Here is a 17,517-nt window from a genome sequence, read left to right as displayed (position 1 = left end):
AGAAACTTTGTATTAAAAAGAGCACATAAGAAGTGTAATCTTTTTAAGGTTTTAAAAATATAGGCTTTCGAAATTCCTCTCATTTGATAAAATGAAAATTCAAAACGAGTGGCAGCTCCGATATCTGTAACGGTTGTTAAAACCAGGGCGCCACAATGTGTGTTATAGTCCGATAACTCTTTGCTATTTCCAATTAGAGAAACCGTTATCGATAGCACTTCCTGCTTGTGCTATCGCTGCCCATCGATAGTAGCGATTGTTTATAATTAGCCATTTTTCTACGAAACGAAACAAACGATTAAATAATGCAGTTTTCTGCGCACTAAATGCCAAATAAAACCCACAGACTGCAGGCCGCGACAAGTGTTGTGCCCTAGAGTAGCGAGTAAAGCCAGTACCAAGTGGCTCTCGGTGAAACAAAGTGCCAAAAACAAAGGGACCAGGGAACCCAAAGCCAAAACCATCACAACACCCTTACCAAAAACTCAGGTCGTGACCTGCCGAAGAGCCAGCGAGAACGGCAATAAGCAATAAGCAATCAGCATGGGCAACGCCAGCTCCACCGTGCACATGCAACGCGAGCGCCACAAGTCGACCGACTTGTCCACTCCGAGCTCTCCCGCACATTTCCGCGAGTCGGTTGTGGGCGCAGGGGGAGCGGGTGGAGGAGGAGCTGCGGTGCAGGGGGGAACCGCTGGCGCATCAGCTTTGGGCGGGGCAGGGGGAGCGGGTGGCGGAGGCGGAGGCCAAGCTTTCTCGTTCGACAAAAAACATACGGCAGTCTTGAACGAGGGCTCGTCGCAAGAAGACGACGACCCGTACTACACGGGAACTGGAACTGGATCATCCAGCAGACGAGGCACCGCCGACGACTCGACGACATCATCAGCTGTTCCCCGAGAACACTCCAGCAGCATGGATAACAACGAAGAGGAGGAGGCGGCGGCGGCAGCAACGGAGCAACTGGCGGCATCTCAATTAATTGGCGAAGACGACGACATCCGGAAGACAGCGTTGCCCACCGTTCTGCGATGGGATGGCGGCGGCAAGAATGTGACCATCTCGGGCACCTTCTCCAACTGGAAACCCATCACCATGGTGCGGAGCCACCAGAACTTTGTCACCATCATCGATCTGCCCGAGGGAGACCATCAGTACAAGTTCTGCGTGGATGGCGAGTGGAAGCACGATCCCAAGCTGGTCAGTTGGGGCGGAAAATCAATATACATATAGTAGGGGCCCCCTACATTTTCAGTGTTTACTATTCGGGCGCCCGAATGACGCAGTAACCGATTTTCGACCCGCGGGTTGTGTAATCAACATCGTAAACAAAACGAAGTCTACCCAGTAATCAGCAGTGGATTTCAATTGGGCTCAGAGATGCTCATCCAGGGGGACTTGGCTATTTTTATGGGAACCCTGTTAAAGTGCTGTGTGAACAATTAGAATCGTAGATTAAAGGTTCAGGGAAGAAGGGTTGTGAGATTAACGTATTTTTAAGATTACCTTATCCGTGGAGATATACCTATTTTTGCAGGGTAATTATATCCCAGAAAGGTTATAGATGAACCGATTAATGAATAATAAGGAAGAAAGTAATACAAAACATTTCTTGATACTTAAAACCGGTGTGATAATAGATTACATTGTGAAAATGATAATATTCTAGTTTCCTATACAAATTAAAAATATAACATTATTATAATATATATTATTATAATATATGTATATTTTAAGATAGTGTTCAAGGCTAGCTTAAATCTATAGAATTTATATAACCAAATTGGTTTCCAAAGATAATAAACCCCCTTACGTAGCGTTTAATGTTCAAAAATGTATTTAAGTAAGCGAAAATCAAGCAAATTCGATAAAAAATATAGATAGCCTAGTTAGCTTTATGTTACTATACTCAACCAAAGATAACGTAAACATTTTTAAAAATCTATATTAATCTCTTAAACTTTTTCAACGCTAGTTCCACTATTCAAATAAATGTTATTGAACTCAATAAATAGAAACTAGATCTAACAAAATACTCAATGATATATATCTCGCCAACTTCTTCCGATATCAATGATTTTATTAAACGCCAAATGAAAAAAAGATACCGCCCCAATCGCTAAAACCGCTATCGAATTTCATGGTTTTTATTAAACTCATCGAAAAAAGCCACAGATATTGCCTACTATTATATTTCCTATCCTCCCATTAATGGCACTCAACAACGGGCTTATGAACTATTTCTCTCACCACTGTTTACCCAGCTAGAATTACAATAAATTGATTATTGCTCATCGGTTTGGAATTTCAGAAAAGCGTTGAGAACGAAGAGGGGCACAGAAATAACTTGGTGTCCGTGCGGGAATCCGATTTCGAGGTGTTCCAGGCCTTGGCCAAAGACAGCGAGAACGTGACCAACTACGCGGAGAAGGAGTACTCGCAGGAGGTGCCCCAGGTGAAGCCCTGGGAGAAGGTATCCGGCCCACCCGTTCTGCCGCCCCACTTGCTGCAGGTCATCCTCAACAAGGACACACCGCTCTCGGTGGGTATTCCTCGTATTTCAAGCAATATCTTCTCTAACGCTAGCTTTTTCTACCCGCAGTGCGAACCCACTCTGCTGCCGGAACCCAACCACGTTATGCTGAACCACTTGTATGCACTGTCCATCAAGGATGGCGTCATGGTCCTGAGCGCCACGCATCGGTATCGCAAGAAGTACGTCACCACGCTGCTCTACAAGCCCATTTAGGCACCTCGCAATTGGTATTTTAGCTGTAGGAAACTGGTTTTTATGAGGGGGTAATCCCGGAGACTTTTAAACGATCCGGAGAATACCCCAAGCCCCATACGTCTCGCTTGTCAAATTTACCTTGTAATGCAGTAAAAGTGTTTTATTTTCTCGTTATTAAGCGTTGTATTTTTATTAGTTATAAATATACGGAACTTGTAAAAATATAAGATTATTGCATTGTGTCATATATATTTTGTATATTGAATGTACCACTACGAATCGTAAGGCCTATTTGCAATTTCAATTTGATATGTCACTAAGGTCACGGTCTAAGAGTAATTTAAGCCACTATGCTGATTGACTGATAATTTGGTTCCCTGTTCGATGACTTAGAGTATATAACAACACTTTGGATTTTGATCAACGTTTCATATCACATGTGTACGAAAGTCTTCGCTCACGGAAATCTATCGGAATACATTCTCGAATATCTATGTATTTAAGTGGAAATCCTAATTGGGCAAACACTGAGTAGAGCTCCTCGTCATTCACATCAGCTTGACCTTGTGGTCCAACTGATCGGCTTCCAACTTCTTGGCGAGCAGCACTGGTGTCGTGGAGGCCAGCGCCACCGTCTGCTTGGCCAGGAATCGCTCGTGCATCTTGTTGGACGTATGCTCGAACTCGCCGTCCTCGTCGAACAACGCCTTGGTGAAGTACTCGGTGAAAAGGCGGCCCATGTACTGGTCCTTGGTGGACGGCCACCAGCCCTCGAGGAAGCCAATGTGCCCGCCACGAGCAGTGATCACGATGGCCACATGGGTGCACTGATTGGCCGCCTTGATGGGGATGGCATCCAGCGGCTGGAACGGATCGTCGGCAGCACTCAGGCAGAGCAGCGGCACCGAAATGTGATCTAGCTTGTTGTGCAGCGTGGCATCCGAGTAGTAGTCATTCACATGGGCATAGCCGAACTGCTTGGCCGTGAACAGTTCGTCGAACTCTTTGATGGTTGTGCAGCGCAAGATGCGCTGTATATCAATGTCAGAGTCCTGGTAAATGTCCCTATAGATGTCCAGATGAGTGCGCAGGGTGCGGCATAGACTGCCCGCCAAATGGCGTCCCAGCAGACTGTTGATCACCGGCTTCTCGATGCTGGCACTGCCCTTGTGCACGTCCCAGGGCACCGAGATGATCTTGGCCGCCGACAGGAAACTCCTGGCCTCGTCGCTTCTGCGGGCTAGATAGTTTCCCAGAATTAAGCCACCCATGGAGATGCCAGTGGCTCCCAGCTTGCACTGTGCGGGCAAAATGCGACGCACATGGTGGATGACCTCGCACAGATCCTCGCAGTTGGCGGCGCAGTAGAGGCGCGGTGTCTTCAGCTCTATGCCGCCAAGTCCGCGGTTGTTGAACACCACCACACGCATTCCAGCCTGCTGGGCGGCGAAAACCAGGCACTTGATGTACTCCGCCTGAGACTCGCCTGTGAGACCCGGTAAGATGAGGATACACGGAGAGCTCGCGTCGCAGCCCTCTTCCATCCAGTCCAGGGCCACCTCGCCGCCATCCTTCAGGGAGAGGATCTCACGGCGGTAGTTCACATGCGGCAGACTCTTGGAGCGCAGCAGGCTCGCAAGGACGGTTTGGGCACGACTCTCCACGCACCAGAAGGTGGGCCAGTACTTGTTCTCCAGCGTCGGCACCTGGCGGATCAGATACTGCTTGAACGGTCCCTCCGAACAGGCTATTATCGGTCGCTGTAATTAGAAGACAAATTTTGTTGATTAGTCACGCGCCGGATGTGATGTAATCGCTAGAATTACACACTCACCTTGACCACCTGGATTAGATAATAGACCACATAGGCCACCACCGCCATGCCCAGGACATGGAGGCGTGGCAGGTTGGACAGGTAGGCGTACATCGAATAGAACATGGCGTCGTGATCCGAATGAAGGCTTCGCACTGATAATTTAGAACTCTCTGCAGCCCGGGAAAGCGAGCTGAAAGAGCGAACAAGCCACAAATGAAACGAATTACAGCATAGGGCGACTTGATAGCGGTATGAATGGGCCAGTTCGGGCTAATACAAGTACAAGGAGGAGGCATATCTAATCGCGGTGCGGTAACGTATGCACATGGACTCTGATTAAACGAGTGGTCGTCCGTATCAAAGGCAGACAACACACGCCCCGAATGGGTGCAGGCGGGACGGGTTCAGGTACACTTGGCACTCGTTTACGGGCGCTTATCGCTCACTCACAGTAGATCTTGACGATGGGCTGGGCTCTGGAGCTGTGGCTGCCGCAGCCGCTGCCCCTGCCGTTGATGCAGTTCTCTTCCGGCGGGCAGGCAGCGGACATCGTGAGCCGGGCCAAGGAGCTCGGACACGGAACGGTATAGGGCCAACTTGTGGCCAGTGGAAGGACCACGGACAATGGCGCACAGCATGGCGAGACTCTAAACTAATGAGTGTTACTAGTAGTGAGTGTGTGAGTGCTAAAACCGAGGGTCTGTTCCGGGGGGCTCTGCCAATTGTGCTGCCTGGTATTGGCTTCCAGAATTTATGGGTGCTTACCTTGAAAAGAGGGTGAAATAAGAGAATAAGTACAAATTTAGACAAGGCGACTTCAAAAAAAACCTGTGACTGGGTTGTGACACAAATCGAAACTATGCCCGCAGACCGATAGTATCTGTAATTATTGGATTGACCCCGGTGTTTCGGACATCATCACGTGCAGGAGCAAAACAATGGGTGGGTATTGGGAATGTGGGCGGTGGGCGGTAAATGGTGTTCTATTGATTCGCCTACTTTAGTGGGTGCAGGTAATTACCGTGCCAAGAATGACGGAAGCGAAACTATTTTATACTATACAATAGTATTGCTCACTGGGGCCACTGGGTACAGGAACTTTTTAGAGGCAAGCTGCTTCGGTTACACGCACTTATGTAACCTTATAAAAAATATTATGCATTTTTTGTGCGGCCGCCGAGAGAGGAACCTTGAAAATAACGTCTGGGATGCAAAGAAACTTAGAAAAACAATGCAGGGCGCACACTACCAAAATATAAACACAACCGTGGAACGCGCTTAACGGTGCAGCTGCAGTGTGACCAAACTAGTGAATAGAGGAAACCCGCGGGGTGTGAGACTTAGCTAAATATGCACTACACTGAGGGAAAAAGGGCCAACAAAATGCAATATAATTGGGTATTTAAAACCGATTTTTGCTCAAAATTAGGTGTAAACTTTCGTTAAGATTTCACTCCCGATTTCGTTTAGGGCTGCCCTAACCTTTGCTTGCGCATCGTTCATTATTTATTGTCAATTTTTAAATGTAGCCGTGAGTCACCAACATATGCGTTTACTATAGTATATGTACTGAATATCATAATGATTGAGTTGATTAACTTTCTTTATTGGGCTCAAAACAAAACACTTCTAACATTGCCCTCAACAGCGTCAAAAGCAGCACACGTTAACCATGCCTTGATTTAATACCTTTTTCGAAAATATCCAGCGAACGACTTATCTGATCCTTACAAAATGCGACCGGTTTCTCTCTCGCTGTTAAGTCTACTGAAATCTAACAGGTGGTTAAATGTTAGCTGAAGAAAACTCGATATGTATGCATAGACTTCGTCATTTGCTGGCGATAATATAACTTTTTGAAGCTGCTACCTGAATGATTTGAAAATTTTAAGCATTTAAATACTCTTTATTCGAGAATTGTTTAAATTAAGATAGAATATTCCCAATTTGAGAACGTTGCTTTCCAACTCTTTTAGGAAGGAACGTTCTTGTGAAATAGACGAAATTACTGTATAATTTGTTTTTCGAGTCGAAACGACTTAGAAATCATACAAATTGTTGAAAGAATTTTCATACATTGTTTACCACACTTTTTAAAGTGATTCGTGATCACGTTTTTATGGTGAGCGTGACTAACAAAGAAGGCCTATGCAGTGTCAATACCCTATAAGCCCGAAGCTTTTTCGAATACAAATAAGCTAAACTTTTGGTATATTTATGGTATGTTTCGAAAATCACTGTGCTATATTTTTAGTGAGATTTTCAAACGGTCACTCGACGGTCACACTGTTCGCGATTTTTTTTGTAAAAGTGTTTTTGTTCTATTTGCTTGCATAAAACTGCGGGTTCCAAGTGAATTATCCATTGTTGCGGCCCTAAAATGCCAGAAAATTAGTGAGCAGTGGTCCCCGCCGTACGATAACCAGAGCAAGCAGGTGCGAAAACACCGCAAACGGCCGAGACCTACCGAATGACGTCGCGAATCTGAGGCGACAAAGAGCAGCAGAGCAGGAGGAAAGTGGTGGCCCTACAAACCGAGCCCGTATTGTGTCAGCATAATCAGTATTAGCAGTGCTAGCAGCCCGGATTGAGCACACAACTCAAACATCAAACATCCCCCACTGACCGAGACAGAAACATGTGCTAGACCTCCTCGCAATGGGATCGCGTATCAAGTGAGTATGCCGCCCACCGTACCAGTTCCAGTCGGTGGCTGCAGTGGGCGTTCCGCTCCACTGGCCGCTATCGTGGCGCTTTTACTCCCACGACTCATCGCCAATCTCCTCCCGCTTCTACTGCTCCCCAAGGAATGACGTGAAGAAGCTCTTCGAGTTCTGGTGCGAGCTCACGCCGACGCCGGGACTGGAGAGGGGCACGAGTCCCAGGAGCGGTGGCCCAGCCGCGCCCGCCGGCGTCATCGTGGAGAGCTTCCCCGAAGGATTCCGCGACCAGGAGGTGCTCACCGGCATCCCATCGTTTGCCTTTCCCTGCGATACAGCAAGGTGCGTATGGAGGTGGATTAGTAATCGTCACATTATCCCCATTTTAGTTGTTTGTATGACAGCTAGGATAGGATTTTCTCGTTCAATTTCTATAGACAACCTACTGAAAGCGTGTTAAAAGACCCTATACCAATTCGTAAGATTGTAGGATACCACAGATAATGTTAGATGGTATAAAACAAAAGACGTCAGCCCTTTATTACCGAAAACTTTATAGCAGATAATAACATTTGCCCATATGCATGCCTTCCGAAAGTTTCCTATCGCATATAGTAACAAAAGCAGATGCTGATCGGCAATATCTTTATAAGGTCGGAAGCGGCATTAGTCAGAGGGGCATCCGTTTTATAAATACTATGCAGCACCAGCAGACCCAGACGCAAACGCAAGACATGCGATCGTCCGCAGACAGACGGCAAGAGGGTTCCGCCGATGATGAGTCACCACTCGACCCGACCACTTCCACCAACTAACAACAGATAGCTTGTCCATGAAACGAATAACCTGTTGTGCCGTTTCTGTTTCGGTTTCTGTTGCTGTTTCGCTTTCGGTGTTTGTTTACACAGCGAGTTCGCGTAATGAACTGTATTATTCAATGGCCATTGTTCGACGCAATTCGCTTAGCATTTCCTGGAGCGCCTGGAACAGTATCAATTGGCTCCTTCGCCACCTGGTTAGTCATCCGGCTGGCCCCCCGCGATACTCATTCCACCAGCTTATCTGCTCCAGTTGTCCGTGTAGCAGCGCTAACTCATCACTTGATAAACCATCGAAAAGGCAACAACATTGCCGATTAATTAGGTTTTCGCTTCTGGAATTCCAAAGTTTGTCTAACAGATTACTTTTTCCAGGCAGAAATTAGTTTGACCTCATGGCATATCTCCTTTTACTCTGTATCTACGCCGAGTACCATTGTTTATATTTGAGCAGAGATTTGATTTGCTCACGTACAACTGCGGTTGAATTTATAGAGCTTTAAATATAATACATCATTTCACATCTCAATTGAATCACACAAGTTATAAACGATGTACGATGTAAACAGTGTACAATGTGCACATTATAAAAAGTTTTAATTACTCACCTAAGTTTGTGGTAAAAAGTATACTTAGCTACGGAAAAATTTTACATCATAATAGTAATTATTATATGTGGGGACTTCTCTCGAAAGATTCATTCGCTTATAAAAAAGTGAATTTTTTTCATAGTCTTGGCTTGTTAACATTGCCTAGCTCTGTAAAATTTGTCCAATATTTCATTTTTAAGATAGCTGCAAAAACTGCTCCGCAATCGGACAAAAAACGGAAGTGGGTTTTTGCGGCCAGCCATTCAACCCATTATAGCAATAGCAAAACCTGAGTCAATACTTAATATTGTTGCCCAATAATTTAGCTCAGAAATTGGTTTTTCTGCTACCAGAAAAATGTTTTATTATTCATTTCCATTAGGTAGTTGGTTTTTGCATCGAACATTTATTAGAGTTTATGCCCTATTGTATTATAAGGTTGCTCATACGTATAAGTAATAATCAATGGACCTAGAAACTTCAAAAAAAATGTTATAAGCGTGTCCAATATGCAATAGCATTTTAATATATTTTTAATATTACTAGGTTTCATAGAAATTTTTTAAACCATATGCAATTTTGAACCAACAACTTAACCGCAGCTGTGGATTTGGACAGAGCGTTGATAAAGAAAATCAAGTCCAAGTCAACGGCCCAACCGTCCAAGATAGGCTGCCCTCCAATTCCCTTCCCCATTTCGGCACCATTTCCTACAGCTCGGGGAGCACCCGTATCAGCTGCGTATTCGGCATAGTCCGCCGCCTGACTTTGCATATTAAATTGAGTAATGACACGATCCGAAACACTTAGATCTAACGACTTTATGTAACTCGGCGCGAAGAGAAAAAGAGACCCGAACAATATGCAAATCGGCGGACAATGGGAAACGTGCCCGTTTAATGAGACTGCGGCGTCATTGTTGCAAAATTGCGATTTATTTAATTTGTTAAATGCGATTTCAACACAATTATAATTAATGCGGACAACGCGACGCATAAAAGGCAAAAGAAAATAAATCAAACAAATGGGAAGAAAGCAAAAACTAGACATGGTGGCTTAAACTGAAATACCAAAAATAGTTCCCTCTTTTTTTGAAGTCCCACCGCAAATGTACAAAAAACAAATGTTGAATCACCAAAGGTGGAGAGTATCGTGTGTCAATGAGTGGCCAACTAAAATAATATTTTGTAATCAGGATATCAAAACAAGTTGTTTACTATTAGCTGGTACACGATCGAATTTGTTAGGGTATTTCTCAATGAGGCACTGGAAAAATCGCAGAAAGTAGAGCGGAAAGAAACATAAAACTCGGAATGATTTGTATGCTTTTATAATTAACCCTGAATTCATTTGGCGAGTCTGTTTCGTCACTTTCCTATTTAAAAGCTTTTGGTCGTGCGAAAAATCACATTTATGTGGGCTATGAGTAGAAAATGAAGAGGAACTCGTAGCATTACTCACTGAACATGGCACTTGGGAGAAATTCGGAGTAAATCAGACTCATCGACAGTTGTAGGAAGAATAATAGCCTTGAACTTTTAACTTTATCATATTCTTTTATCTTAAGAAAGCATTTAATGAATGTTTTTGTTTGCTTTTTTTTATAAATTCAAAATTATTTATATATACATTTTAGTTAATTCAGTTTTGTGATTCATTACAGTTACATAAATAAAATCTTTTATACTTGATACTTCAATCGTTTATACTGTAATTATTTTTCCTGCAAGTGTACGTTAAGTATACGTATGTATATATGTTTTTATCCGGTGCTCAATCGAACATTAACAACTCATCATGCATAACATTGGGCAACGCATGATGAGCAAGGCCAAACAATGTGAAGCCAGAGTGAATTTGACTTTAAACGAACCATGGACAGTATGGAGTCTTAACTTTTAATATTATACTACCTTTAAATACATTATTTAATATTATTTTATCCATCCCAACAGCACCTCGGTGCAGACGTTTTCCTTTGTGCATACCACCGGCGACTCGAAATGGCGCTTTGGCTTCTGTCGTCAAGATCCCAGGACGAACACGGCCATGGTGCTGATATCCTATCTGCCGTGGCACGACACCTTCCTGAAGCTACTGCCCATTCTTGGCGAGCTGAAGCGGACGGATCCCAATGGATTCCGCGCCTTTCTGTCCGAGGCCTACAACCAGGGAGTACCGGATTGCGGTGGCAGTTTAAAGGTCTTCTATAATGCAGGGCAAGGTGTAAGTGAAGAGTTTTTCATTACTTCTAAACAAATCTAAAAACTTTTAATGCTTTTCTTTCAAACAGTTCTTTACTTTTGAGCGACCACTGCAGTTCCAGTTGCCCAGCATGCCGGAGAATGTGAGTTTCAAGTAGTCATACATTAAAAATGAAATTTTACATTATACATATATCGTTTTAGCACAACTTGAATTTATACTATAACTTCGTGGAGCCCAAGGAGATGATTGCCGTGTTTGCTGCCATGCTGGCCGAGCGTCGAATAATCTTCACCTCGAGACACCTAGACAGGCTGTCATCCTGCATCCAGGCGGCGAACGCATTCCTATATCCCATGGTATGGCAGCATATCTTTATACCGGTGCTGCCGTGGGAGTTCAAAGACTACCTGGGTGCGCCCATGCCATATCTGATTGGTGTGCCAGAACCAGTGCTCGAAACTGTAAGCTATAAACCATCTTTTAAGGATCTAGATACTCATTATTATCTTTCTCCTAAAGGTAACCAGCGATGAGCTGGGCGAAGTTGTGATTCTGAACTGTGATACGAAAATTTTCGAAAGCCCCTTCGACGATGTGCACAATCTGCCCACGGAGATTGTGTCGCAACTGAAGAAGCATCTGAATCACACGCACGACCACATCGGCGACCGGATCTCGAAGATCTTTCTGAACGCTTTGGTGCAGCTGATCGGTGGCTATCGGGATGCGGTGGAGTACCACGAGACCAGCAAGACCTTTAACTCCCAAAAATTCATCGAATCTCGGCCGGCGCACCTGCGCCCCTTTCTTGCCAAAATGATGGATCTGCAGATCTTTGCACAGTTCATCGACGATCGCCTGACGATGCTCAACAGCGGGCTTGGATTCTCCGATGAGTTCGAGCTGGAGACGGTGCGCTATGCGGAAAAGAAGAAGCGCGGCCGCAACTACGCCATCATGAAGAACCTGAAGGACAAGGTGAGCCGAGGAAGCTGTGGCTACCCCGCTGGCCATGAGCGTTGTTGGCCCAATGCAGTTAACCTAACCCTCATGGTGCCACATCCGCCCTAAACCACCACCACCACCACCACCATCATCCCCCTCAGTTGCCTGGCTTGGAGGGGAATTGGGAACAGGGCTTGCATTTCGTTACCGCCTCTCTGCGCTGACCCGCTAACCCACTTTATTCCTACTCTTAAGTTACTTTTACCACCTGTGCCCACCTTTTGATGTTCTTTTATCTGATTTGATTTAATCTATTCCACAGTATTTGGGAAAGCGCAGTTTGTCGCGATTGTTTGCCAAGAACAATGTTTAGACTGCCAACCATGCCAAATCCACCAAAAACCAATTACCAATATATAAACGAGTAGAATGTAAATTCCCACACACCTTATTTGCAATGTTAGTTCAAATGATTTCTTATCTTTATGCAAACAAATTATTTAACGTCCTAACAAGCAAATGCACAAAATAATTTATGTTGCCATAAGCTAAAAAAAAGAAACGTCTAAATGTTTGTTGATGCATTCTCAATTAATATCTTATAATTTATCCATGTTTTAGTTAGCTTCCTCTTTAATATTATTTTACTATTTGTTTTGTGTCGTCACCTTTAGGTGAACCAACAATCTCTTAACAGTTTTTTCAAATTAATACATTCAAAATTGATCTGTTTAAAGATCTGATGAAAAGTAACCTTGATAAATTGGTAATGGACCCCAGTATTTAAATTTAAAACAAGCTTCTATACTAACACATTGGTGATATAATGATTTCCAGCACTTTGATTAACTTTAAAATGTAATTCTAAACAAAAAGTACACAAACATTTAATTCTCTTTCTTGTTAGGTACACATATATTCTTAAATTATAACACTAAACATCTTGTAGTCTATAGTAGCTTCTGGTCTAACCCACTAACGTACTAAACTTATCCGCTGGCCTTCCGCTGTGATGGCGCTTAGAATGCACCCTTTTGATCGCAGATTATAATCACCGCTCCGACATGTCAAGCCCCATTGCCTCCGTGATCCCCAGTACCCATTACCCGAATCGGCATTGTCATCGTAGCCATTAAGTGTAGTTAGCCGTAGCTTAAATAACCCACTGGTTGTTCTGCGCATCTCATTCACACCGTATCTCGCCTGTATCTTGTGTGTCTTTCTTCCATATGCCGCTTGGATCGCTCATCCTACACTACTCTGTGCTTTCTGCTCTCGCTGCGCGGTTGTGACCAATCGTTTTCTGATCCAAAACATGCGTCCGTCTAACCATTGCAGACTAATCCGGCTGTAAAGTCTGCCGTCAAATCGGTGAGTGGTCCAGTCCCCCAGTTTAAAGCCCGTATATGTGTTGTATGTCCCCGTGCGCTTATTGTGAATCTATTTGAATTGTGGAAGATGCCTAACTAATTTGATTTCCCCATACCTGCGCAGGTAAAGGAGGGCTCGCGGGGCATGAAGACCGCCTACAAGGGATTCAAGACAAAGCTGCGCGAGAACGGCAACCAGTTTGGCGGCACACACTTCCACTTCGGCCTGGGATCGCCCAACCACTCGGATCGTCCGGACGGCGGCAGCGGAGGATACGTGCGAGGTGGCAAGGCCATTGGAGCGGCCCACCACTCGGCGCCCAGTTCACCAGTGACCAGCAAGCGGCTCGATGGCATCGCCTCCGTCACGGGAAGCAGCGGAAGCGGTGGATCCGGCGCCAGGGAGACGCGGGAGTTCCAGCGACGCGGTCCCATACCGCTGGCCATGTCTAGCTCGAGCAGCCACATTCAGCCGAACGGCCATGCGTACGGTGCGGGTGCTGGTGCTCATTATGGTCATCATCTCGCTGCGTCTCCTGCTGTTAGCTCGGCGAGTTCGGTCTGCTCATCGTCGGAGATGAACCTCTCGCAGGAGCTGCAGAACCATCCGCTCTTCAAGACGCCTGCCGTGGACCGCAGTGTAAGTAGTCTGGTGCGGGCGTACGAGCTTCGGCTGCAGCAGCTCCAGCAGTAACTGGAGCGCCCAGGTGCAGCCGTTCACATGCTTGCCGCTAAGCTAATTCGACCACTCATCTCGATGTGCTGTGAATTTATGTTGTTCTCATGCTCTTCTTGTTTTTGTTTCCTTGTCTGTGTCGTGTCTGTGTCCAACTGTATGTCGCCCTCGATCGATCGTCTGCCCCCCATGTCATGCCCACAAACCACACCCCACACTCCACACACCACCACACCACCACACACCGATGTAACCGATCATATTCGTCTGACATTTGCACCCACCCCACCATCCCGGCATTGCCCATCGACCCACGCAGCTTAAGCCGAATGCAGAGCACAGGCGAGGAGCAGCTCCGCCAGCCCGACCACCGCCACCGCAGTCTACGCCCGCCTCCTACTACAATCATCCGTATGCCGCGCATCCGCACGTGGAGACGAAGCCACCGAGGCACACGTCCACGCCCACCAGGCCGCGCCAGCCCCTGCCCACCGCCGACTCCAGCAACTTTGACAGTCCGCCGGATGTGCAATCTCCGCCGATTCCGCCCCGGAGGCAGGGCAGCTCGAATACCCTGGTAGCCGCCACCGCCGCAGCCGTGAGTGCGGAGATCAGCAAGCTGGAGCGCAACTGCTGGCAGGACGAGCCCACCGGAAATGACTCAGTGCGCAACTCGAACGCATCCTCGTCGTCGGCCACCTCATCCTGCTCCTCGGGCGCCTCCTTTGTGACGGCGGCGTCGACGTTCTCGCACCTAAATGTCTCCGATCCGCCCGTTCCGACGCCGCGGGCCAAGAGAGAGGTACACCAGCTGCGACGTTAGTTAACTAAGCCCATCCTGGTTGTGGTCTCCCAGTCAAAAGCACACTAACACACATCAAGGGCCCTCATGTAGTTTTCCCCCGAGTCTAAACTAACTTTATTTACTTGCATCATTGTATACAGTAGTTAAAGATAATAGTTTCATTGAACCATGATAATCATTCTCCCTGAAGTTCATTAGTTAAAGATATTGTACACCATTGTTTCATGAAAAACCATCAATCATTTTCCATAGCATACTTATTTGCCTGCTAGATTTGAAAGAAAGGAATTTGATTGGTTTTTATATGAACTGGGAGGAATGGAAAAGTCTGTTAACATTTTATTCCTGCTTTAAGATTCTACTTATATTTAACTTTTATTTTTATTTTGCTACTTTTTATCATCTACATTCTGTTATTTCATTGTCGAGTCATTAATCTACTGCACCCATTGTAGTTTTCCACCAAAAGTAGATGCTTGTAAGCGCTATAAAGTAACTTCAGTTGAATGTATGTTTCGTATAAGTTGCGATAAGCACCGTAGAACCCAGAGAAACTCACGCCCAAAGCTTTCTAACAGCCCACACCTCTGTGCCTCCCCCACCCGCAGCAGCACCAGCCACTGGAGGACAGCATGAACGATCTGATATCGCTGGACGATAGCAACAACACCAGCTTCGACCTGGAGGACTTTGATCCGCTGAATCAGAACGCTCGTCCGCTGCCGCCGCTGAGCAAGGCGTTCGGCAAGAAGTGCAGCACACTGCCCGCTGGCGTCAACAGCAGTGTGGTGGCCAGCAGCGTCAGCAATCCGCTGTACCCCTACTTTGCGCCCAAGCACATGGCCACGGTGGCAGCGGTGACGGGAAGGACGCCACCGATGCACCCACCGCCGCCGCACCAGCGTAGTACCATTGCCGCCAAGCCCGACGACGACTTCGAGCTGCTCCGCAAGTACGGACTGGACCAGTTCACCCTGAATGCCAATGGGACGGAGAAGCCACAGCAGCAGCAGCTCACCACCGGCAAGGGCATGAACAACTGGACGACGTTCGATTAGAGAGGGAGTGGACTGGACTGGACTGGACAACCCTGCTTCAAATATGATACCAAAATAAGTGTGATTGATACATTGTGTTGTAAATAGCTAGGAGAGATATTAGGAATCAAAGAGGAGGTGACCGATGACAGTAAATTAACCCTTAATTACCCGAAATTGTATGTCTGCTGTAGTCAGTTAGTTATATTCAGTGGCCCATGTTCAGCAAAGGATCAAAGTAATACGCTTGTTTCTGTAAATAACTCTGTTTAGTGGCATGTTTAAGCAATTTGCTTGGATCGGAACTCTCGCTAACTACATATACATATTGTACACTGGACTTCCAAATCAAAAGACACCAGAATTTAGAGTAGCATGAATTTAAGCCAATTAGCCTAACAAATTACCAATAAAATACAAATAAATTCCAGTTCCGATATGCGCTTTAATTCGAGATATTTTGCTTTAACAGAAACGTTTTCTAATTTATTTTAATTTAACTGACAATATAACAAGTTTAGAGTATACTTTCGAGTCAAAGATTTATACATATAAAACCATATAACATATAAGAAATTCTGTGAGTGTAGAACCAGAAGAGGGGTCCTGATTAAGGGAGAATCTACTGACTCTTGGCCTTGTTCTCGGCCATGCAACTCAGGATGCGGGTCTGCAGGAACTGGGCACCCTTGAGATTGATCTCCTCGTTGTCCGGCAACAGTTTATTCATCCGTTCCATCCAGTCCTTTGTCTGCGGGTACTTCTCCCGCTCCACTGGGATGAGCAAATCCAAGGTCACCAGCGTGGTATGGATGGACACATCGGCCACACTAAGTTCGCTGCCCACCACAAAACTTCCTTTCTGCAGAAAGTGCTCCAAATCGGAGTAGGCGTTGTGGCAAAGGGTCAGAGATCGAGGATTGAACTCCCCCTCTCCACCGTAAATGTTTCGCGCCACAATATCCTTGATAACCTGGAAGAGCACCCCGTTCTCGTAGTGCATGCGATGGTCTATGTGGGCTCGCCTCTTCAGATCCTTCGGATACAGCTGGTCGTTTTCGGCATATTTGGACACCAAGAAGCACACGATGGCATGACTGTCCACGTAAACCTCACCGTCGCTGTCCACGAGCACAGGAATTTGGTGCTGGGGGTTCAGCTGTAAGGAACCCTGCGTTACATAACGAAACCTACGACTTTTAGATACCACCAACCTTAACAAACTCCTCGCTCAGGTGCTCCTTCTTCGAGAAATCAACGGGTCTAAAGGTTTAAAATGAACAGGCTTTAGACATTTTTGGTATGGGAATTTGGTTCACTTACTTGAGGTCCACTTCCAGACCAATTAGCTTGGCTATCAGGATGCAGGCCCTGGCTGGAGGGCTAAAAAGGGCGTAATACAACGTAGGCTTCGACATTCTCTTAAAGATTTCACACAACGAATGGCGATCAAGGTGAACAAGAAGCCAAAAGCATGGGCGTAGTCTAACAGGGGAAAGAGGGGACCGGGTACAATGTACACTATACATATACAATAATTTGTAATTCAAATTTAAAGTATTCCATATTCTCGATACCTATAGTTTTTGGATCTAGAAATTTCTAAGTTGCAATCCCATGTACAAAAATCTTTTCAACTAAATTTAGAATAGGGAGCCATCGGGATACCATTACATCAAGCACTACAAGGAAAAAAAACTATTTTGAAAAGCGGAACCGAAACTGATGTTTTCTTACTACTTTGCCACAAAAATGTTGTTTATAAAAACATTTTCTTTTTTTATAACCCCCTTGGAATATGTATACTACGATCATGGCCAAAAGTAAAAGGTAAAATAATACCAATTACGAATTTTAGCAC

General features: G+C 45.5%; 4 protein-coding genes across 16 annotated transcripts; 2 read left to right on the top strand and 2 right to left on the bottom strand.

Annotated features, from left to right (window-relative positions):
- The first annotated feature begins 258 nt into the window (after positions 1-258).
- Positions 259-2,958, top strand: LOC119550162 (5'-AMP-activated protein kinase subunit beta-1). The gene is made up of 3 exons (XM_037858696.1): positions 259-1,200; positions 2,312-2,542; positions 2,603-2,958. The coding sequence occupies exons 1-3, from the start codon at positions 544-546 to the stop codon at positions 2,747-2,749; spliced, it is 1,035 nt and encodes a 344-aa protein (XP_037714624.1). The 5' UTR covers positions 259-543; the 3' UTR covers positions 2,750-2,958.
- Positions 2,959-2,963: 5 nt separating this feature from the next.
- Positions 2,964-5,788, bottom strand: LOC119550161 (phospholipase ABHD3). Of its 4 annotated transcripts, XM_037858692.1 has the most exons (4): positions 5,569-5,788; positions 4,998-5,312; positions 4,566-4,737; positions 2,964-4,491 (listed from the first exon to the last, which is right to left on the bottom strand). In XM_037858692.1, exons 2-4 carry the CDS (start codon positions 5,183-5,185, stop codon positions 3,280-3,282), a joined length of 1,572 nt encoding a protein of 523 aa, XP_037714620.1. In that variant the 5' UTR covers positions 5,186-5,312; positions 5,569-5,788; the 3' UTR covers positions 2,964-3,279. The 4 variants fall into 4 exon arrangements, with proteins under 4 accessions (XP_037714620.1, XP_037714621.1, XP_037714622.1 ...); XM_037858693.1 differs by lacking the exon at positions 4,998-5,312 and having other exon boundaries at positions 5,569-5,786; XM_037858694.1 differs by lacking the exon at positions 4,998-5,312 and having other exon boundaries at positions 5,625-5,785.
- On the top strand, positions 5,096-16,086 carry LOC119550159 (DENN domain-containing protein 1A). 10 transcript variants are annotated; one of them, XM_037858672.1, is made up of 11 exons: positions 5,096-5,226; positions 6,901-7,222; positions 7,355-7,549; positions 10,571-10,841; positions 10,909-10,962; positions 11,024-11,284; positions 11,343-11,801; positions 13,107-13,139; positions 13,263-13,778; positions 14,134-14,616; positions 15,198-16,086. In XM_037858672.1, exons 2-11 carry the CDS (start codon positions 7,206-7,208, stop codon positions 15,675-15,677), a joined length of 2,769 nt encoding a protein of 922 aa, XP_037714600.1. In that variant the 5' UTR covers positions 5,096-5,226; positions 6,901-7,205; the 3' UTR covers positions 15,678-16,086. The 10 variants fall into 10 exon arrangements, 9 of the variants coding, with proteins under 9 accessions (XP_037714600.1, XP_037714602.1, XP_037714604.1 ...); XM_037858674.1 differs by lacking the exon at positions 5,096-5,226 and having other exon boundaries at positions 6,813-7,222; positions 15,231-16,086; XM_037858673.1 differs by lacking the exon at positions 5,096-5,226 and having other exon boundaries at positions 6,814-7,222; positions 15,228-16,086.
- On the bottom strand, positions 16,082-17,137 carry LOC119550163 (glutathione S-transferase 1). Its single transcript, XM_037858698.1, has 3 exons — positions 16,980-17,137; positions 16,871-16,919; positions 16,082-16,815 (listed from the first exon to the last, which is right to left on the bottom strand). The coding sequence occupies exons 1-3, from the start codon at positions 17,072-17,074 to the stop codon at positions 16,279-16,281; spliced, it is 681 nt and encodes a 226-aa protein (XP_037714626.1). The 5' UTR covers positions 17,075-17,137; the 3' UTR covers positions 16,082-16,278.
- Positions 17,138-17,517: the final 380 nt, after the last annotated feature.

This window comes from Drosophila subpulchrella, chromosome 2R (genome assembly GCF_014743375.2).
Source record: "Drosophila subpulchrella strain 33 F10 #4 breed RU33 chromosome 2R, RU_Dsub_v1.1 Primary Assembly, whole genome shotgun sequence".
Lineage (NCBI taxonomy): Eukaryota > Metazoa > Arthropoda > Insecta > Diptera > Drosophilidae > Drosophila > Drosophila subpulchrella.
Note: the sequence above shows the minus strand (reverse complement) of the source record. Positions and strands in the feature narration are given on the sequence as shown.